At 35.5% G+C, this 23998-nt stretch overlaps 1 protein-coding gene across 4 annotated transcripts in view; it reads right to left on the bottom strand.

The window, feature by feature from the left end:
• Window positions 1-23998, bottom strand: part of EML5 (EMAP like 5) — a 103246-nt gene that overhangs the window by 50262 nt on the left and 28986 nt on the right. For all 4 annotated transcript variants that reach the window (XR_015746819.1, XM_026679164.2, XM_087952051.1 and 1 more), the window contains exons 6-20: window positions 23205-23340; window positions 21558-21759; window positions 20314-20451; window positions 16779-17035; window positions 15885-16097; window positions 14325-14492; window positions 11823-11929; window positions 10549-10667; window positions 9210-9396; window positions 7860-7965; window positions 6319-6412; window positions 5122-5222; window positions 4603-4805; window positions 3492-3603; window positions 930-1057 (exon numbers count right to left, since the gene is read on the bottom strand). Coding sequence is in view for 3 of the 4 variants with exons in the window: in XM_026679164.2 (XP_026534949.1) it covers window positions 930-1057; window positions 3492-3603; window positions 4603-4805; window positions 5122-5222; window positions 6319-6412; window positions 7860-7965; window positions 9210-9396; window positions 10549-10667; window positions 11823-11929; window positions 14325-14492; window positions 15885-16097; window positions 16779-17035; window positions 20314-20451; window positions 21558-21759; window positions 23205-23340 (2271 nt within the window). In the remaining variant the exon portion in view is untranslated. The remainder of the gene's footprint in view (window positions 1-929; window positions 1058-3491; window positions 3604-4602; window positions 4806-5121; window positions 5223-6318; window positions 6413-7859; window positions 7966-9209; window positions 9397-10548; window positions 10668-11822; window positions 11930-14324; window positions 14493-15884; window positions 16098-16778; window positions 17036-20313; window positions 20452-21557; window positions 21760-23204; window positions 23341-23998) is intronic.

Below are 23998 nucleotides of genomic sequence, written 5' to 3' on the forward strand. Positions count from 1 at the left end.
AGATCTTAAGACATCAGAAACCCACTTCCTGCCCATCTTCAATATACAGGTTTTCTTTCTTTTGCTAGGATAATGCATGAAAGGAAAAGCAAGACATGGTTGATCCTGTCAATGCAACTTTTCAATGTGACTTTTTAGTATAGCTGTAGTTATATGGATCTGGGCACCATTAGGTTCTTATTGTATTATTTGTCTATTTGGAGGTTCTTTGGGTGGAGTATTTGTTTGGTCTTATGTGTGCTGCCCAAAGCCACAACTGGGAAAATGGGTGGATGTGTAAATTGATGAAAACAGCATTTAACTGGAGATATAATAAGGATAACACATATTTAAAAGACAATGTTTTTTACATTGTCCTGTATTTACCAAATATTGGTAGAAAGTAGTGGATTATGTCAATATGATAGTGCAACAAAAGCTAAATTTTTCAAAGGATAATATTCTCTTACAGTACATGGAATTAGACAACCAGACAACGTAAATGAATTTTCCATGCCCTTAATATTGCCAAAAGACTGATATTGTAGAATTTAAAAGATAAATTCATGTCCACTTTCACTCAATGGATTTGATTGCCATCTATGAGTGGATTGTCTATAAATGAAGATTTTATAAAATGAAATATGGGTCTCATTTATACAAAACACAGTAGATTAAGAAAAGCTTAATGTTTGCATTAAACAACTTCAGTATATATGAAATAATAACTGTTTATTGTTATAATGACATATGGGAGTTTTGTTGTATTTTTTTTTACTTTTTGTAAAAGTAAACTTTTTATATGTTCTTCTTTTGTTTTTGACAATGTATGTATTGCTATTACTACCACTATTATTTTTTAAAAAGTTATTTCTAATTCACTGCAATTTTACTTCACTATTTTAGCATTCCAAAATGTACACTAAAATAAGAGATATATTAATATTTACCTGAACTAGTAAAGTTATTGGCCCACTTTTATCAACTTCCAATATTTCACCATTCTTTGTTCCAACTAAAATATGACCATGTCCTAACGATATGGCACGGATAGAAGGATTATCTTCTAAAAGAAGACCTAAATGGGTAAAAGAGAATAAAGAATTATATTTGAACAATCACAGTATAAATAAAACCAATTATTATTGGAACATCATATTATGTTTCCTAAAGTTTAACATAATCCTTGCTGGGAAGAAAATATATTTTTATTTTATTTACCTTTGATAATCCAGTGCTTATTGACTGTGAATTGGTCTAAATGAACTCATTGGGACATATTTATGCAAATGTGCATAGCACAATTGCATAATTGTTTCTGCCTATGCCATCAGATTTAACAAGAAGGGCATGCTCTTGAGTCTCTTCCATCATCAAACAATGCCATTTTATTGGACCTTCAAGTCATGGCTACCCTCTGCAATAGCATTCCACCAGAGAGCTGAATGATTAATGATGAATGCTGACCTTATTAACCTTTTGTAAAATTCTGAACTGATCTTCCTTGTTTTAAACTGCAACTCAAAACTTGTACTGATTATGTTCTAAGACCCAGGCATTTGGGTCAGGAAGTTAGGGAGCTCTGCTGGTGATGTGGCTTTTTGTTTGGGGAGTGGGGGTGGGGGTTACTGTTTTAACCAGAGTATCATATGCTGCTATGGTGGCTTTCATTTGGTACTTTGTCCTAATCATGCTCTGTGATGGACAGGTCAATAAATAAATATAGACATAAATACAGTTTAGTATCTACTGGATAAACTGTCCAATTAACTGTTGTTTATGAAAATATCCATTCTGAAATTGATTGTGTGTGTTTGTGTGTGTATAGAAAAATCACAAATTGAGCTTCCAGTTGGGTGCTGTGTTGATGAGGACCTGAGGAGTGGATCGCCACTCTGAAAGATTCCGATTTTGGCTAGTTGGTGGCTTTTTGGAGCGTGTCGGACTCCGGAGGGGTAGGCAAAGAAAGGGGAAGACATGGAGGTCTTGGGGAGGTGCCGCGATCCTGGAGACTGGAAGAAGATCCCCCTGAAAACCAATGGCAGAAGGGGGAGATCGTGACGATCGGAACCAGAGACGCAGCAGCCCAGCTGATTAAAAGAAGCAAAAAGAGGGAAACAGCAGGCTGAGCACTGGAAAAGCGTATTTAAAGAAAATTTTCAGAATATTGGTGTATATCGTAAAGGAAGCTCTGATTTGAGTGGTGTGGTAAAGCGGCGGAACTATTCACAGGAGCACTGACTGAAACAATGGCAGAGATTTATGCTGACAAATAGAATCGTGAAACTTGAGGAGACGAAGGGTGTGATAATAACATTTGCTTTGCGAGTGGAGGAGTGAACTATAGAACCTTATTGTCCGTTTATTTGAGAAATGGGGAAAGAAAGAAAGGACCCAGAGTCTGGAGGAAGAACGGAGAGGCACACACTGCAAGATGCTTGAAGTCCAGTGTAAAGTTTCCACAGTCTGTGTTGATTTGGGGAGCCATGTCATCTGCTGGTGTTGGTCCACTGTGCTTCATTAAGTCCAGGGTCAACGCAGCCATCTACCAAGAGATTTTGGAGCACTTCATGCTTCCTTCCACAGACGAGCTTTATGAGGATGCTGATTTCATTTTCCAGCAGGACTTGGTACCTGCCCACACTGCCAAAAGCATCCAAACCTGGTTCAATGACCGTGGGATTACTGTGCTTGATTGGCCAGCAAACTCGCCTGACCTGAACCCCATAGAGAATCTATGGGGCATTGCCAAGAGAAAGATGAGAGACATGAGACCGAACAATGCAGAAGAGCTGAAGGCCGCTATTGAAGCATCCTGGTCTTCCATAACACCTCAGCAGTGCCACAGGCTGATAGCTTCCATGCCATGTCGCATTGAGGCAGTTATTGCTGCAAAAGGGGCCCAAACCAAGTACTGAGTACATCTGCATGCTTATACTTTTCAGAGGTCCAATATTATTCTATGTACAATCCTTGTTTTATTGATTGCATATAATATTCTAATTTTCTGAGATTGTGGATTTGGGGTTTTCATGAGCTGTAAGCCATAATCATCTCAATTATAACACATCACAGCTTGAACTATCTTGCTTTGCATGTAATGAGTCTATCTCATATATTAGTTTCACCTTTTAAGTTGCATTACTGAAATATATGAACTTTTACACAATATTCTAATTTTTCGAATTTCACCTGTATAACAATAGGTTTCTGCTAATCTCTGAATTGTTTTATTCACCTCAAATTACATAGTAAAATTCAGTTCTAATATAAAACCTTTTACTGCCCAAAAACAGATATAGCACATTATGGGAATTACATGAAAAGCTCTCAACTACTCAGAAGTTCCACCTGTTGCTCTTCCCTGCTTTCAAACTCTTCAAAATTTTTCAGCTGAATCAGATCACAAAATTGATTGAGATGAATCAGCTCCCCAAAAGATCATTATTTTAAAACAATAGAAAATACATTTCTAGTATAATAATCTAAGAAAACTTCAACTTCAAACTTACCTTTGGAGCCTGGGGCTAATGCAGTTCGTTTGATGGCATATGTTTTCAGACACCGTTCAAAGCTATCATCCCAAAGAGCAACAATTCCATCTTTTGCCCCAGTTACAAATCCCTAAAGAGAAAGAGAATATAAAACATATTCTATATCTCTTGATTCTAAATCACATTGAGAAGTTATTTCTATGTTATTATACTCATTTATATTTTATTCCATTGACGCAACCCTAAGTAATATTTCTGCAGCAATTTTAATTAACTAACTTTACACATGTCATTCATATTCATAAATTTGTGTTTCTGAAGCACAGATCACAAATTTATATTATTAAAATGTGGTTGTTTCATGCTACATTGACCCTGAATGATGGTGACACAGTTTCACAATGAGCATCATCCAAGCAAGATGGCTTGTGAACTTTGTTGTGTTTGTGTGTGCGAGGCTACTTGTGCTTAAAATGTTATTGTGCTTATAGTGAATGCCCTTGACTTCAAACAAAAGTGCATCTAGTGATGAAGAAAAGACTAAAAGGGCCAAGACAGTGATGGTTTTGAATGAGAAAGGGTGGATTCTAAAAAGATTGGTTGTCCACCACCACCACCCAGAGCAGAGAGATGAGGAGGGGAGGAAATTTAAAAATAGAAATCTCTTTATGCAATCTCTCCTGTGATAGACCCATTTTCCACTCTTTCCCCACCTCACCACAGGGTGGAGAGATTGGAGAAGAAGAGATTACAAGAGACTAAGAGTAAGCCAAAACACAATGAGGAATATCCTGGCTGCTTCTGTGGAGCAGAGCCAGCGCAACGTGCAACATGTTCATATCGTGTAATATAATGTTTTGGGAGAGGCTGCACCAAGGGAGGCTCATTCAATTTCATTGTACACATGTTGAGCATTGACAATAAAGGTTTGGTTTGGTTTGATTTGATTTTAATTTGATTTGTAATGTGTGCACTGTTGATTATATGCATAATTATAATCTTTGTTATACACTTTTTGAGTTAAGGAAGAAAAAGATGAAAAATAGTGAGCTTGCCAAATCCTTTAGGCATCTAACTTCTGGGCTTGAATGAAATAAAATCAATTTATATTCAATGATAAGTTACTCACTTTTTCTAATGCATGCATGCTGAACAATGGGCCATCATGTGCTTTCACTGTTTTGACAAGGAAAATATCTCTCCATATACACACATCTCCAGTTGCAGTTCCAGAGAATGCCATTTCTTCTGTCCAGCCATAAACTGCACACATCATTGTATCAATTTTTCCCACTGGACCCACATAACCTTTTTTTCCAATTAATCCACCTCCTTAAATTCAAATAAAACCAAATTATTATATTTGACCTTGAACATGTGTTTCTAAATGAGCACAGAACTGTTTTAAAGGTAAAACACAACTACTTTAATTTTTTCTTTCTTTTATTAATTACAGAATATATCATAGGGTCATCTGTTATCTTAAAAGCAAATTATGTTAAAAAGCTAAAGTAACAAATTACTATTGGGTTTAGCTTCATTTACTCTCACACCCCTGTAAACTACAGTGTCACATAAAAGGGGAAAATAAAATATGGTTGAAGTAACTTTATAATTACTCAAAGTAATTTTAAAAATATTGCCTTACCTGCTCTTCGCCAAAATTTTATGTGTTTAATTCCAGCTGTAATTAGTTTATCAGGCATAAAGGGGTTAATTTTAACAACAAAGATCTTGTCTTTACTCCCCCTAAAAGAAATTTTAAAGTATTTTCACTTTCATGTGGGAAAATATTTTCTCCATACAACAAAACTTTCACAAAAAAACAACTTGAACCATTATTTATATTCAAATAGCAATATAAAAATCCAAATTTTGTTTTAAGATTAGTAGTTGAATTGTCCATTTATCTTTCAAAGTTAGAATTTGACATTCTCCATTTTACTTTCTGCAATGACAAAATTAAAAAAATATAGATTTTTGCATAATTATCTCCAATGTAAAATTCTTCCTGCTGTGGTATAATATCTTCAATATACCTTTTTCACATTTCCTTATTATGTTGGTCCCTCATCATTCTAACACAATAACATTTTTTAAAAGACTGAAAACATCTTCTATTTTTTTTAAAATCCCAATTGCAGTAAACTGTGACTTATGCACCTTAATCAGCAAATAAAAATTACTGATCTTCAAAATCTCTGATCAACATACTAATGATTAATCATAATAGGCTCTATACCCATGATGGTGGACCTATGGCACGCGTGCTGAAAGTGGCACGCAGAGCCATTTCTGTCAGCATGCAAGAGGTCGCCCGGAAGAGCCCCAATGCACAGGCACGCACGGCCCTCGCCAGCCAGCTGATTGTCAGGTATCTGCCAGCTGATCTGCCAGCTGATTGTCAGGTATCTGCCACCCATGCGTGGGGGATACGCATGCGCAGGAGACTGCATGCACATGCGCGAAGGCACACATGCAGAGGGTCGCATGCGCATGCACGGGGGAGCGGGGGGGGTTGCACGCGCATTGCATCATGGGTTTCACTTTGCACGCAATGTGGAAAAGGTTAGCCATCACTGCTCTATACCATCTTCCTTTTATCTTACTGAATTTTTATAAATGGACCTAATGTACAGTATATGTAAGGCCTAGTAATATAAACACAATAAAGCAGATTGGATATAATTTGTACAATTCATCCACATCCACCCAAGAAATTTGACAGTCCATTGCACATTAGGTATCAATACAAACAAGGCCACAAATGTCCTGTTTTTTACTATGATTTCAATATAATCATAACACATGATTATAATAAAACAACTGGGTGACTTTTTTTTACCTTACTGCTGAAAGCTTATCTCCTTTTCTCCAATCCCAAAGAACAACAGTGTGATTGTCATCTATTCCAACTGAAGCTAAACGTTTGCCATCAGCTATAAAACAAAGTATAAAGCATTGTTTCATTAACAGCAATATTTACAAATTATGGCAATAAATACCGGGGGGGGGCACTTTTTATATCTCATTGTCATATATTTGTATATCATTGCTATTTGACTCCAAATATGCACTCCCCCCCCCAATCATTCTATATTATTTCAAGGCCTAAAAGGTCAGTGTCATTTACATACAGGCTGCTTGATTTTTCAGATTTACCTCTGTATACTTTTAGTAACTTAATAATAACCATAGTCTGCTATTAAAATGCATATACTGTATTTCTCAGGCAAATGTAGCTTATTTACCAAATTTCCTGAACCTCATAGACATTTCAATAGTACTATGTGTCAAAGATGGCTAATATCATTGCAACATACAAAAAACTCAATAAAAATAGATAAATATTGAGTAGCAAAAACAAAAATCACATTTCAAAACGTGTTATGATATTATAGGCTTTGTGCTGCACCTAACAAACCAATATTTAAGGAATGTAAATGTAAACATTTTGAAGAATACCTCACATAATAACTGATGAAATTTAAGGCAGGCATTTCTGATCTGTGAGCTAGATCTGTAACACTTACTTTAAAGATACAGTTTAGAAGTCTAATTATTTCTTTAATTCAACCATATGCTTGTTTTTAAAAGATATTGTCAGCTTTAAAATTCAGCTGCCACATTTTTTTAAGAGAGTTGGAGGAGTAGAAAAGTTCAAGGTTATTCTGTATGTCGTATTAAGAAATTCCAGTGGCAGTTAATTGGTTCTCGTGATTTATGAAGTGTAGAAGTGGGAGGAGAGAAGGGAGGAGAGAAGGTGGGTTCTGTGTAACGCGCAAAAATAATTTCACTTGGGAAATTGCCTTTGACATGCCAGATCTGTTTCTAAATAAATCAATTGGAGAGAAATGTCTCAGAGTGATTGATATCATGGATACTTTCTGGATGCCTTAGAGATATACTTTTTCAAACTAATTAAAAATTTAAAAAAAAATCATGTGGTGAAATATATGACAGAACTTATGCTTTTATTATACTTCAATGCTTTTTCATTGGCATTGGCTCATTCATCATTCTCAACTATTATGGTCGTTAACTTATTTTCAACATTTAACCAACTTAAGACCAGTACATCTACATCTGCCCCAATTAGTTTCTATGCAGGCAATTGTCTCCACTTGAGGATTGGAGATTCCGTTCCTTCAGCCATCAAACACCCACATTTTAGAAGAGATGGGCATCATAAGGATAGGCAGTGGGAAACTAATTTCATTATAAGATTGCTGAACAGAATCCAATGACTACAGAGATACAAAAGACAACATTCTAATAATATCTCTCCTTCACACACCATCAAATACACATCCTCCCTTAGTATTAACAAAATAAATCACATTTATGTAGCCTACACTTTCACAAAAATATGATAACCATACATACCTGAAAAATCAACAGCACAAACACCAAACTGGTGATAGCCCTTTAATACCGACAGTGGTTTGATTGTGTCTGTATCCCAAACATGGGTTGAGCAATCCCGGCCAACCTTATATAAGAGATTGAAAACATATACTTACTAACTTACTAGGTTGTTTTTTTAATTATACCCAATTCCTAACCATGCCAGCCATTTGTATTACAGTATTTTACTCCTATTTCCATGTCCTTCAGAAAACTTCCAAAACTTGGCTGTTCAAGAAGGCCTTTTGAGTCTAATTATTGACTGTTTCCTAGTATGATTTGATTGCTTATTGTACCCTATGACTATTATTAAGTGTTGTACCTTATGATACTTGACAAATGTATCTTTTCTTTTATATACACTGAGAGCATTTGCACTAAGACAAATTCCTTGTGTGTCCAATCACACTTGGCCAATAAAGAATTCTATTCTATTCTATTCTATTCTATTCTATTCTATTCTATTCTATTCTATTCTATTCTATTAATATGGGGCCATAACTCTGGCATTAATTCTTGCATTCTGTATTCTTATGATTATTATTTTTACATCATCATGTGTTTAGAGTCTATTTGTAATAAGGTAATAGATAAATTGTGCTAATAAGTAAGCAAATGTTCACTTAGCTAACACACAGCACTGTATTTTCTTGGGATGATTCTGTCTGTCATTATAAATTATTGTTGTACAATTTTGAAAATAAACTTTGTAAGGTGTATTGTGTTAAACAACCACTAAATTAACCATTTCTAACAATTGTTTATAAAACAGAAATTACTCCATTTGATTATAGGCATCCAAGACAAAATAATATTAAAATTGTGACACTTTCAGCACATAATAATGTAAATGGCATTGTTATATAAGAACATATGATGCCACTATATAAACTTCATCATTTACATCAGGATCAAGATGTACTGTAGATGTTATCTTTTACCTCCTTTGATCCAATCACTCTCATTTATGCAATTCAACCTACTGGTTCTAATCAAGCATGGGTGCATCCATGTATTTTATGAAGTTCTGTGTATCCAGCTGCTTTAGTGTTTTTCAGCATAAAGCATGCAGTGGAAAAGCTCCCAAACATACACAGAACATTTCCCTTTACAGGAAAAATATGCTTCTGATTTCCAGACACATCTATTCTTACATAGCCCAAGAATCATCCAAGAGAGTCATGTTTATTATTATTTTTTCGTGTAGCATAACAAGCCCAAACATATTTTCTACAGCAGAAGAATATTGACAGGAATATTAAATATCCTTTATAGCCTGACTGGACTGAAATAACAACTTTAGATCTCTAGTTCTTCCATACATCCTACCTGGCCTGTGGCCACATAGTCCTTTAGAGGGTGAATAGCAAGGCATAGGATATCATCATCATGACCCAAATAAAAGCGCTGTGTGTTTTGCTGCCGATTGTATACTATACCCACTGCTGCAACATGGTACACAATTTCTCCAGTCTGAGTGTAAAATAAATTACTCCGACAGTCATAGCCTCTGTAACTAATAAAACAACATGAAATTAAAGTAACATGAATTTTAATACAATACATATATACATAGAGAGTGCTATTCCTCTTCAACATAAGCCACATTGTATTTAAACGCAAAAAAATAATCAGAAGTAGGAGAGAAGAGAGAAGAAAAGGAAATTTAACTAAACTTAATTTGTACCAATATTATTCATACCTTTCTATCCCTATTTTTGCTTTCACTGGGTTCATACCTTGTCTTTTGTTCACTAAGCTTCTTCCCTCTTTCTTTTTGAAGATCTCATCAACTTCATCCAAAGACAGCTTTCCCAGTTTTCTTCTTTCCCTCAAACTGTTCTTTCTTTTTTCATAACACTCCAATTTTTGTATGCGGTCCATAATGATTTATCTTTCATTTATCTACCATTCATTTTGACCATATTTCTTTTTTGTTTTATCACACATTTCTCCTGGCTTATCCCAATCCATATAATAAAGTGGGTGAAAGCACACTCCTATATACAAAAACTAAAGGTTTCCCTATGAATCTGGTGTTTCTTTCTGGGGCACAGAGCTCAGGTCTTGAACTAGGGCTGTCAGCTCTCTAAGCTCAGCATCATTAACCGCTGAGTCACTGCGCCCCTAACTCCTACATGCCAAATTGGGTATGTCTCAGAGAATAACAAATATCAGTAATTTCCCTTTGAATTGTTTGCCCTGTTTAAAAAGATTAGCTAAGTTACAGCGTTCAACTTAGGCCTACTTCCCATCAACTATTAGGACAACATTCACTATCTTGACCTGTTTTTAACAATAACTCATATATTAAAAAAACCTATTATTTTGTAGAAGAAACATGAGAACACAATACATTTGCCTAATGATTCATATAAGCTTCCTTCATATTGTTATATTGGGTATGCATAGGAAGAAACATATAGATGAAACCTGAGAACTTATATTCAGGAAAACCATTACTTTCTCCCAGTACTATAATTTCATTCAAAATAAACCCATGAAGCTGGTTTTAATTAAAAACAAAATAGAACGGCCAGTTGTAGAATTCATCCTTGAGAGTCCAAATCTGGATAAATACATAATATGTATGATTTCCTTTTAGGAAAGAAAAGAAAAGAAAACATAGAAAAGACAAAAGGAAAGGAAAAAGAAAAGATTTACACACCCGTGAACAAAATGCAATCTTATACTATTGATCGGAGACCTCTCTCTTCTTTTTGAGGCTGCAGTTTTTCGTTTTTCTTTGCATTGCTCTTTAAGCTGAGGTAGATCTTCTTTGTAAACCTTAACAGAGAATACAAAGATTTTCTGTTATTGTGCATATTTGAAAAACCAATCACTCTAAAGGAGTAGAAGTTTTCTATATGAACATCATATATTGGACATAGTTGCAACATCGTTAAAAAGCTATTCCAATTAAATAAATTATTAGAATAAAGAATTCTAAGTAATTACTGTGAAAGCTGAAAATGCAAATGGTTTGCAAGTCCCAGTAATGAAAGTCAATAGCATAAAAAAAAACTCCTGAGCTTAAGATCAAATATAATATGAGGGTCAAACCACAACAATCTGCTCAAGAACTGAAAATGAAGATATTAAACTAGTGGAAAGGTCCTAGTTCCATCTTAGGCATGAAAATTGACTGGATGACTTTGGGGCAATCATTATTTCAGTCCAATCCATCTCATAGGTTTGTTATGGGGAAAATAGGAGGAAGGAACATTATACATGTCCATGGCCTGAGTTATTATTTATAAAAATAATAAAGGTGGAATTAAAAACAAAGAAATAAATAAATATTAATATTAAATATTTGGGGAAAGAGCTGAAATTACTTTTAAAAGTCAATAATTGGGATGCATTTAAATAATGACCTAGCTGTATGTAGCAAATGTATTTTTCCATTTTAAAAAATCCATTTGTGATGATAGCAAAACGTTTATCCAGTGACACACTACTTCAGGGGACCTACCTTTAATTGTCTTGAATCTGGAAGAAGCTCCATAGGACTCAATATGACATAGCTAGATAAGAACTTTTATTGCATGCTAAGACAAAGCCATTTAAAGCAGTTGATTAACCACTGCCAATATGACAATGCTATACCTTCTGCATTTTAAATAGGACCCTTCTTCCTTTTTCATGGCTTAGCAGAATCTTGCTTTGTATGTCTCATGCTGAGCGACATTTGGTTATTAACATATGGTAAGTAGTAAGAAAATCTAATGCCCAACATCTCCAAAATTAACTTCTTTTCCATATTCCACCCCATCTCTCCTCAGACTATACAGACTATATAGGTAGACAGTTGATTCCATGACAGAAAAATAACTCAAGCATAATTGTGGCATTAATATTTTAGGTGCATCCAAGATTATTAGGATAAGCAGAATCAATCTAGGGGGTTTCTAGTCCATTCCTAAATGTATAGGATAATACCTGTCGTCGATAAGTGATCTGAGTCTCTTGCTCAATTTCAGAGTCCAGCTCTGGAACATCAGATTGATCAGAATCTGATTCTTCACTATTAGAGTCAATCATGCTTTCTATAATACAAATAAATGTTTAAATGTTACAAATGATACATAACCCTCAAATCTAAATGTTCCTTTTATTACTATTCTCATTTCAGAAGAAGAGCTCACCCTTGACAGTTATCAATATCTATACATGCTTGGCAAAACTGCTGACCATAATTAAGTCACCAAAGTTTTCTGTCAGTATCAGAATTAAGTTGCAACCCAGCAGGAACAATTATGAACAAGATACAACAGCAACTGGGGCCAGAATTTCCGTCACTAAATGATAAGATTGCGAAATCAAAATCACATGGTGGAAACATGGTGGAAACTCAAAATCACATGGTGGAAACATGGTGGAAACTGCAAAAACATATGGACTATACAACTTGATCAGGGCAAAGCAACAGACGCAATTTACATAGACTTCTGGTACACAACAAACTACTCCTAAAACTAAAATCTTATGGTATCTCTGGACACCTGCATAACTGGATAGAAGCATTCCTGTCAAATAGACAACAAATGGCCAAAATTGGGAGCGTCCTATCAAATTCTGTACCTGTCAACAGTGGTACCCAAGACAGTGTTCTAGGACCAACTCTTTTCATATTCTACATAAATGACCTCTGTGATCATATCAAGAGCAACTGCGTTCTCTTCGCTGATGATTTAAAGCTATTCAACACCACAGACAATACTGCTACCCTTCAAAAAGACCTTGACTATGTATCAGAATGGTCAAGCAAATGGCAACTTCAAATCTCAACAAATAAATGCTCTGTCCTACATATTGGCAAAAAAAAAAAAAAAAAACAGAAAATAAAATACAGGCTGAATAGTCAAGATCTTGTTGATGATCCAAACTCTGTCAAGGATCTTGGAGTACTCATCTCTAATGATCTAAGTGCTAGAGCCCACTGTAACTACATAGCCAAAAAGGCGTTAAGAGTTGTTAACCTAATCTTACGTAGCTTTTTCTCTGGTAATATTACACTAATAACTAGAGCATACAAAACATTTGCTAGACCAATACTCGAATACAGCTCATCAGTCTGGAACCCACATTACGTATCTGATATTAACACAGTTGAGAAAGTCCAGAAATATTTCACAAGAAGAGTTCTCCACTCCACTACTCATTGCAGAATACCTTATGCCACCAGACTCGAAATTCTAGACCTAGAAAACCTACAACTACGCCGCCTTCGGTCTGATCTAAACATAGTATATAAAATCATACATTGCAATGTCCTACCTGTCAATGAATACTTCAGCTTCAACCATAACAACACAAGAGCAAACAATAGATACAAACTCAAGGTTAATCGCACCAAACTTGATTGCAGGAAATACAACTTCAGCAACAGAGTGGTCAATGTCTGGAATACTCTACCTGACTCTGTGGTTTCTTCCCCAAACCCCAAAAACTTTAACCTTAGACTGTCTACTATTGACCTCACTCCTTTCCTAAGAGGTCTGTAGGGGGCGTGCATAAGCGCACCAATGTACCTACCGTCCCTGTTCTATTGTTTCTTTTATTTTTTATTTTTCTTATATGTATCCATGTATTCATAACTATGTTTTTACTTATTATCTTGTAAGCAATTGACAAAAATAAATAAATAAAATAAAAATAAATTGATAAATGATGGCAATCCTGGCACTTCTTATAGTTAATAAAATCCCTCTGCTCAATAGTTTCCCATTAGATTAGATTACTTTTCCTCATTTTAGACTATGAATATGATGAGAATATTACAATTTCTTGTACTAAACAGATGAAAATGGACTGCTTCTGTATTTTATAACAAAGGCCAATTAAAGTATCTTTAAAAGGATAGTCTTTAAAACTTATTTCATTATAATAGTGCCACTACACAGCCACTCTTTTCTGGATAAGCTATATTTCCTAAAGGTTGAAAACAAGAACCAAGACAGGAATAAGATTCATCTAATCTGGTGGGAAATCAAAAGAAATAGCAAATTACAGTCCAGAATACTTGTAAAAGATTTTAAGATTTTAATAAATCTTGATCAAATACAATTCACTGGAAATAAAAATCAGAAGTCTATATCTAGCATTTATGAGATACATTTTCAATCATTGTTCCATATCTTTCTGGAATATTTTAGTACTATACTCATTTTTACAATCTATTCCTGGTATTTAATATGACTTTTAAAATATTTTGTTATTAGCCAATTATAGAAGGGAGACAAAAGACATGTCTATATAAATAAATACCAATGATACACAAATACAGAAAATAGCAAAGAACAAAACTTAGGAGTAAAACCTCAAAAAATCTGAATAACAGCTGAAATATTGCCCATCTCAAGAGAAATTCATGTCAAAATCATTATAAGCAATATTATATATTATTGTTGAAATCATATTAATTTGTATATATTCACTCACCTTGTGGTGGTATGTGAAGAGCATCTTTCAACTTTCTTTCAGGAATAAATTTCCACTGAAAAACAGAGTGGTCTGCTCCACCAATAGAAATAACCCATTGATAATCATGTGACCACCTGACGTTTGTCACATGTGCTGAATGGCCAAAGTATTTCTTAAACTTTGCCCCTATTAAAAAATATAGGTTCATTACATTTTGAAGTACAGTTCACACAATTTATATAATGCAGTGTTTCTCAAATGGGGTTCTTAACCAACTTGGGACCCCAGACTTGGGCACACCACCAGGTCTTCATGGCCTTACAAAAGGTCAGCGAAACCAGGTTCATCCTGATCTCTGAAGGGTGATTGTAATATGTATTTTTGAATTGCAAGCCATTCAGAGTCATTTGCTGATATGCGCAGCTATAGCAAGCAAGCAATCAAACAGACAAACAAACAAGCAAATGAAGAATGTTCCAGAAGTCAGATCTATGTCTGAGAAGACGTATCTCTAGTCCCCACCAGCCAACATTCCTGGATTGATGGGATTGTAACATGTCCACCTGCTGGATTCAATGAGATGGGTAGAAACAACTGGGAAATTATGTTGTCTCAGGTAACCTCATGCCAAGCTATGAAGGGCTTTAAAGCCAATAACCAGCACCATGAATTGCACCTGGAAATATACTGGCAACCAATGCAACTCACACAGTAGTAGTGTTACATGTGTCGAATATCCAACATGTTGAAGCTTGTGAATACTTTTCAAGGGAATCTCCATGTACAGCGCATTGCAATAATCCAGATATTTAAGACCACAAAACACAGTAAGGGTAATTTTCACTTAACAATCACAATTGAGACTAGTAAATTAAACTCTGGCCACTCTGAAAATTCTGTGTGACAAGAATTGCTAGTCTCTGCATCAGGGACATATTTTTCCCTCTTCACAAAGTTTTATTAATGTTACATGACCTATAACGGAATTATTACCTTTGGATTGGCTTTTAGTTTCTTTAAATTTGAGTAAAAAACTATCTTAACAATCAGACTCTTTTCTTTCTTCCATTTTAAGCATGCATGGTGTTAATAAAGTCCGCTGGAGTTGGGGAGGCAAGTAACTTAAATGAATAAATACAATAGAATCCCAAGAAAAATTGAACTCTAAAAATGATACAACCTATTATCAAGAGAGATTTGCACATGTCCAATCAATCTGTGGCTAGTTTAACAATTAAATTCTTTAGTAAATGAGCCACAAAGATTACATTAGGTAGATTGAATCTGTGCTGCATCCAAACCTCTCTGAGCCTTGTAAGGAAATTTATTTTAAACTCCAATTGGATCCAATGTGTTTGAAAATTGTTTAGGAGTATCACCCAGATGTAACATGTTGTGAAACCTGTATCTTTTATAGATGTATGTTTCAGCTGACACAAATGACAATGCCTTATCTACCTCCTTCCCACAAGCACTTATTTCTTTTAGTTAGAACTAAATTTCTTGAAAAGACACTACTTTGGTTTACTACCTTACAAAACTTATTTTCATTAAAATTACTTTACAAAAAAATGTTACCTTTTCTTATACATGGATACCGAAAAAGTTTTACTGTTCCATAATCATCAGCTGTAACAAGAACCTGACCAACGAAATTTGCATCAACAGAATTGATATCATTGATCTCTGAATATTTAGGCCATATTCCGTTAACTTCAAGGCCTGAAACTGAAGTCCATGAAGCCCACTGGATACCTTTTAACTCTTCTTTATTCATAACTTCTTTTCCCCCTAAATAGAAAGAGATACTTACTCAATGATGCTTGTCAATTATAAAAAAAATAATTACTTTAAATAAATTCTGAATTTCAGACTTGGTTTATTTCACATGAAGAACCTTAATGAGGTTTTAACCAAGCTGAGAAAAGGATCTTCTTTCTCTTTATAAGAGAACACTGAAAGGAACAACAGTAAATAGCACATTTGTTAAAGATACTGAGAATATTAAAAACATTGTTAAACAGGAAGAAAGAACAACTAAAACTGTGTAAACTTAATATTACTTGAATTGGAAGTAGATGCCAATACAGCTTATTCCCAAGAAATACTTTTGCAATATTGTAGCCTAAGATATTCCAAAATTTATGCTACCTCCAACTTATTTGAGTTTCAGTTCAAGCACAGGAATTTTGTTTTGTTAATACATGTTTAAAGTTTAGCATACTTTTTTGAACATAGCTATTCTGTTATGAATCATAAAGTTAGCCAATAAATGGAGTGATTTATGCTTTTATAGTTGTTATTCTCAAATAAGGTTAAGCTTGATGAATAGAGGAATAATCATTACAACTTTAAGAATCATTACAACTGTAATAATCATTACAGTTCCTATGAATATTCCACTAGGCAGCCCAACACAGACAATTCACTTCTTTTTCTCTTGGATTATATAACAGTAGTAAAATATCTCACCAGGCATCCTATAAAAAAGACGTTTTCCACTACCATCATTGGTTTGCAAATATTTACTGTCTAAAGACCAGTCCATATGGGTTATAAAACTTGAGGATCCAACACATTCTCCAACCTTTTTATATCGTTGAATAACACCATAAATGTCAACAGAGCTGTCATTGGAGCCAACTGCAAGGAAATTTCCATCTAGTGAATATTTTAATTCATGAATAGCTTCCTTCCTATCCTTAATGTGAACAACTTCTGTCATATCTCTGTAACACAGAAAATAGATAATATTGATTAAAGCTACATTTAAAAAGATTAATCTCTGTTGAAGCTAAACTCTTTTGTTACCTCATGATATACCTATGTATTGCAATAATATGGAAGTAGCTTGCCATTGACTTCTGGGATATTTTGTTATTTCCTAAATCATAGGCAGGATGACTTAATTATTAGCTTTCATGAAGTGACAATGAAAGGGGTTATATCACCTTTCAATCCACTTTTGTGAGCTTCCTTGCACTTCTAGTTGGCCTTCGTGTAATATAGAAAGTTGGATTAAACAGTTGTCCATGATCCAGTACAATAATTCTTATGTTCCTTATTTCCCATAAAACTCTCATTAAGCCTTTCACCCAAGTAGAAAAATATAAAAGCCTGCCATGAATTCTAAACAACTATACTTACTGATCTGAGTATTTTTGAAATGCCGTCCCCACAAAGATTTGACTGGTGTTTAGTAGTATTTTAATCCTATATTAATGGTGTATTAATTCATATTGTCCTAAGATATTATTTGTCTTGCTGCTGCCTAGTTTATATAGTGTCTTTACCTTGCATTTTATTTGGTTTTATTGTATATCTTTTGTTGAACTGGATTACTTCTTCACGTATGTGTGCATGCAGTGTGTGCATGTGTGCACACATGCTTACTTTAACCTAACATCTTTGATTGGATAGTTTAAAAATAAAATATATGGAACAATTAGATTAATAAAGCATAAAAGTGATGATCTTGCAGAAAAATAAGATTTTTTTTTACTAATCAAGGCAACAAAAAACAACTTTCTGAATATATATATATTCAGCTTACCATACATGTAAGTACCCGTGAAAACTTCAGAAACATATATTTTATATATATATATATATATATATATATATATATATATATATATATATATATATATATATATATTTGTTTTCTGAGGTTCTCATGGTATTTGTATGTGGATCTTTGGTTATTCGGGTTCTATCCGCGTAAGATTCAAAGTATCTAGGCAGCGTTTGGCGAGGTCCCACTCGCCATCTTCAGGCTGGTGCTTTCGGCTTAGTGCCAGTGCAAGCAGTGTGTGACCGGAGCTGCCATCTCTCTATATACAAGTGGTGGGGGATGGTGTGCTGGGCTGGTTGGCTGTGCTGCAGCCTCTTGATTGGTTGATGGAGTTGATGTTGGTATAATGGGCTGTGTAATGGCCTTTTGTTGTGGAGATATCCTGGATCTTGTGCTGTCATCTCCTGGGTCGTTAGCCTCTTGTGTTTTAACGGCTTGGGTAATGGGTTGTGTGATGGGCTTGTGAGTTCTTTTGTTGTGGTATCCTGGGTCTTGCGTTGTAATCTCCTGGGTCGTTTGTGTTTTGATCTCTTTTCCATTAGCCTCCTGTGTAGTAACAGCTTGGGTAATGGGTTGTGTGATGACCTTGTGAGATTTATTGCTGTGGTATCCTTGGTCTTGTGCTGTGATATCCTGGGTCATTTGCTGTGTTGTGACTTCTTCAGTTCTTGAGGTGTAATTTCTTGAGTTTTCTGATGTGATGTCCTGAGCAGGTGGCTGTGATGTAGCATTTTGGGTTTTTAATATGGCTTTGAGTTTGGGGTCTGGGTCTGTGTTCGTTTGGCTCGAGTTCGTGGTGGTGCCACATCTTCATGGTGGGGTCAGTTCGCTTCATGTATGGTTCAGAGGAGTTTGAAGTGGGTAGTGATGCAGCTGCAGTGCGGCTTCTGGTCTGTGGTCGTGTCTCATCTTCTGTGTGGGTGTGAGTCTGATTTTTACGTGGAAGTGTGGTGGTGGCATCTTGTGTGGCCCTCATGGGTGTGGGTCTGGTGTCATTTATCATGTTGGGTACTCGTCTGTTCATGAGGGCGGGTTTCCAAATGGCTGGTAAGCGGGAGGTGTCATCTCTTTTATTCATGCTGTGTGGGCGTTTTTCTATCTCTATGGCTTCTCTGATTATTCTGCTATCGCCAAAACTGAACACCACAGCAGCAGAAACCAGAACTATCGCCAAAACTGAACACCACAGCAGCAGACCAGAACTATCGCCAAAACTGAACACCACAGCAGCAGAATAATCAGAGAAGCCATAGAGATAGAAAAACGCCCACACAGCATGAATAAAAGAGATGACACCTCCCGCTTACCAGCCATTTGGAAACCCGCCCTCATGAACAGGCGAGTACCCAACATGATAAATGACACCAGACCCACACCCATGAGGGCCACACAAGATGCCACCACCACACTTCCACGTAAAAATCAGACTCACACCCACACAGAAGATGAGACACGACCACAGACCAGAAGCCGCACTGCAGCTGCATCACTACCCACTTCAAACTCCTCTGAACCATACATGAAGCGAACTGACCCCCACCATGAAGATGTGGCACGACCACGAACTCGAGCCAAACGAACACAGACCCAGACCCCAAACTCAAAGCCATATTAAAAACCCAAAATGCTACATCACAGCCACCTGCTCAGGACATCACATCAGAAAACTCAAGAAATTACACCTCAAGAACTGAAGAAGTCACAACACAGCAAATGACCCAGGATATCACAGCACAAGACCAAGGATACCACAGCAATAAATCTCACAAGGTCATCACACAACCCATTACCCAAGCTGTTACTACACAGGAGGCTAATGGAAAGAGATCAAAACACAAACGACCCAGGAGATTACAACGCAAGACCCAGGATACCACAACAAAAGAACTCACAAGCCCATCACACAACCCATTACCCAAGCCGTTAAAACACAAGAGGCTAACGACCCAGGAGATGACAGCACAAGATCCAGGATATCTCCACAACAAAAGGCCATTACACAGCCCATTATACCAACATCAACTCCATCAACCAATCAAGAGGCTGCAGCACAGCCAACCAGCCCAGCACACCATCCCCCACCACTTGTATATAGAGAGAGATGGCAGCTCGGTCACACACTGCTTGCACTGGCACTAAGCCGAAAGCACCAGCCTGAAGATGGCGAGTGGGACTCTCGCCCGCGTTGCCTAGATACTTTGAATCTTACGCGGGATAGAACCCGAATAACCAAAGATCCATATATATATATATATATATATATATATATATATATATATATACACACACACACACACATACATACGAGCACAAATGAAAAATAATGGATTTATTACTTATGTCATGCAGCTAGCCAGCAGGGGGTAAAAAATTACTATTTATTGGGGAAAGCAAAGTTTATTTTATGTTAAAAGCTCCAAATGTATAACCTACCTAACACGAAGTACTGTAAAAGAACCATCTTTCATTCCAAGAGCAAGATGAATTCCATCAGTGCTAACAGCTGCACAACGAATGGGTTCTTCCATGTTGCACCGTGCAATTAGTGCATGATCTATAAGGCTCCATATTCTATAAGAAATGTATTTCATGCAAACAATATATTATTGCCTATACAGCAGAAAATAGAACAGATTTTCCCTTTACTACCAGATCATTTTTCTTCTTTGTCTTCTAAATCAGACTGATATTGAGAGTTTATTCCCACTATCTCAAAATATATTTGAGCACTGAAGTGCAGAGGTCCCCAACTTTCCATTTTGGCAGGCCAGCTTAGGTGGTGGTGGCGAAGTGGGAGGGAGAGGAGATGGTTTCACATGTGTGCAGCTTTCATAAATGTAGCTTCGCGCATGTGTGCACACGTACTCGCCCACCACTTCTGCAGACTGGTACTGAATGGGCTGCCGCCCAGACCGGGTGGTGGTGGTTGGGGACCCCTGCTGTACTGCATAGTTCTCTGGCTGTATGGTTATTATCTAATTGCTTTTTCTGACTGCAGATCAATTTTTACTCAGTTCAAATTAGGTATACTATTATTACCACTCTAAAAACATTAGTCCTTGCAACTATTTGCTGTCATACTCTATATTATTTTCTGTTGTGGTAGTTTTTTTGCTAATTTTTAAGCACTTGTATATATATATATTTTGATAGTGTACGTATTTATATTTTGTTTCTTTTGTTTTTTGCTTTTCTGTTATTATTTAAAAGCAATAAAAATTATATTAACAGGTTTGTTATTTGTACCACATATTGAAAATCTATCTGCCATGTCAGGTAGCAATTATATAATTATTCCACTTACTAGTCAGCCAGCTGCATAATACATTTACAAGTAACGCACAACTAGGTACAATTCATGCAAAGAATTAACCTGATAAGGAATGAATTGGAAAGAAAAGGAAGAAATACGGCATACGTCTTTATCTGATTCAGTCTGTTAAACATGTACAATATAGGAACCTTTACATGAATTTCACCTAATTTTATGAGCATTCGGTTCCAACTGTGGCATCAAAAGCTGATTTTACAATAAAGCAATAATTTTACTGGGCAGTAATTTGTAATACATTACAATAACAGTATAATGTATAATGATTTATATAATTGGTTTGCATTTTAGAATTCAAATAACACTTTATGGAATCTGTATCATTTTAGAAATCCATGGAGCTAACCTAACTGATCGATCATCACTTCCAGTTACAGCTAATGGTTTTGTAGGATGAACTGCCAGGGCCCAAAGCTCTCCTTCACAATGTCCTTGCATAATAAGAAAAGGCTTATTGCGTTCATGCACCACAATTTCAAAAATTTCACTGTCCTGTGTTCCAACTAGGATGTGATCTCCTCGCCAACAAACACTTCTCACTGACAGTCCTAGGAAGAAGCAAAACAATTGTTCAAGCATAGGTTTCATACTCAATGTAATTACTATTAGATCCTCAAAATTGCTATTCAAGATAGCAGTCAGTATTACAGCAGTGCATGTGTCTCAAAACTTGCTTTTCATCCAAATAGTTTGCCTTTTATCAGTCTACCGTACACCTGAAGAAAAGACAGTGCTACTTTAAAGAATGAACTTACTAAAGTTAATGCAACTTTTAAAACCATGGCACTTTTTTTCCAAATTCACACCAAAGTAAGAATAGTAAGTATGTGTATAACCTAAGAAGCCTTGTTTGAGCTAAATTCCTACATATTTGGAGAATAAATTTGCTCATTTAACAATATGTCAAAAGTGATTGTATAGGTATTCCCATTCCAAGGCTCTAATTTAGACTCTAAAATTTGTCTGCAAAATGTTCCAATAGTCAACAGAAGAAAACTAAGAGAGGAAATTAAAGGTACAACAAAATATAGCAGCATCAATAGGTGCAAAGAAGGAAATCTAAGTTGAGCTAAAGAATGTAAACTGGCAGCCAGCTTGGATTACTAAATGGCTTGTTCTACAGGAGGAAAAAGTTTTTTTAAAAAATTTATGAGATATGCTCAAAATGATTGAGCAAAGTTGCATTAGTTTGTTTTTACCCCAAGTAACTTGTTAAATTATAAAAAGATGTGTACTTGATATCTGTTTAAACACAAATTTCATTACAATTGTGTATATTATTGCAGCCTTCTGTCAAAAGACTAAACCTAGTAGAAATATTTTGGCAGACTTCTAATGAGAATCCTATTGAGGATTTGCCTTATGTAATTAGCTTAATTGTACCAATGTCATAATCCATCAAACAGAATGTTCCATGATTTTCTTCATATTCCAATTATCATCCTTCCACAGTTTCTCAGTGATTAAAAGCATTAGTAAGCATGTTTTGTTATGACTCACTAACAATAGTATTGCTGTATAATAATTTTAAAGAACATAAGAGGGGGAGGATAGGAGGAGGCAGATTGAAAATATGAGCAAAACTATAACTACATTGATTTAAACTCAAGTGGCAAAACCATTTCATGCATGAAATGTATCACAGCCTCATTATTACTCCAGATGCATGCATTCCCAGCTTGGCAAATGGAAAATTATATATTATATATGGATTTTCATTATTACATGTTCATACTCCACGTTGACTATAATCAGGGAACCATTCTTCTATCACCAACAGAGTACAAAGAACAACCAGCAGAACTACCTATTGATGATAAAGGGCCACTATTTTGCTGCCCAACTCCAGCTCTGAAAGTTACTCATTTGGAACACGACCTGCATTACTAGGTAGGAACATTTTTTGTTGTTGCTTTTTTCTACTTCACATTTAAGAAAAAATATCTCTGAAATAAAGTAATTAAATAACCCTTTTTCCTTTTTTTTTTTTTACCTTTATACCCCTGATCGGTTTCCCTGAGATCAATCGCAGTAATGGGTTTAAAATTTAAATCCCAAAGGCGAATGCAGCCATCCCTGCCACCAGTGGCAAAGCCTTCTTCACATGCATTCATGCTGAAAATTCCTGCCTAGCAGAGAAAAAAAAGCATATATTTAAATAGAGAGTGCTTCTAAAAAGTAGAGTCCCTTTCACATCAAGGAACACAATTATTCAAATAAGATAAAATGCTTTTTTGTTTATAATGTTTCAGAATAATTAAACTAATAATAGATATTGTATCCTAAAATAGAAAATAACAATTATATGCATGTTGGTATTTCTGGAAAATCCTTCCTTGAATGCAACTGCATTACGTAATTGCAAAATACCATTGACAGCTTTCCATAACTCTTGAACAATCTGCTAACCAAAATAAAAATATGCAAAGTAGCATTTTCTATTATCATACCTTTTTCATTTAAATTAATATTAAACCAATTATTTTTTTATTTTTTTATTTGATTTGCCAATTGTTTACAAGATAATAAGTATAAGTGTTGTGAATACATGAAATGGGTACATATAAGAAAAATAAAAGAAGAATAAGAGAAACAATAGGACAGGGATGGTAGGCACGTTGGTGCGCTTATGCACGCCCCCTACAGACCTCTTAGGAAAGGGGTGAGGTCAATAGTAGACAGTCTAAGGTTAAAGTTTTTGGGGTTTGGGGAAGAAACCACAGAGTCGGGTAGAGTATTCCAGACATTGACCACTCTATTGCTGAAGTCGTATTTCCTGCAATCAAG

Source organism: Notechis scutatus, chromosome 1 (assembly GCF_049901735.1).
Source record: "Notechis scutatus isolate UNSWTSFEM ecotype Mainland chromosome 1, rNotScu1.2, whole genome shotgun sequence".
Classification (NCBI taxonomy): domain Eukaryota; kingdom Metazoa; phylum Chordata; class Lepidosauria; order Squamata; family Elapidae; genus Notechis; species Notechis scutatus.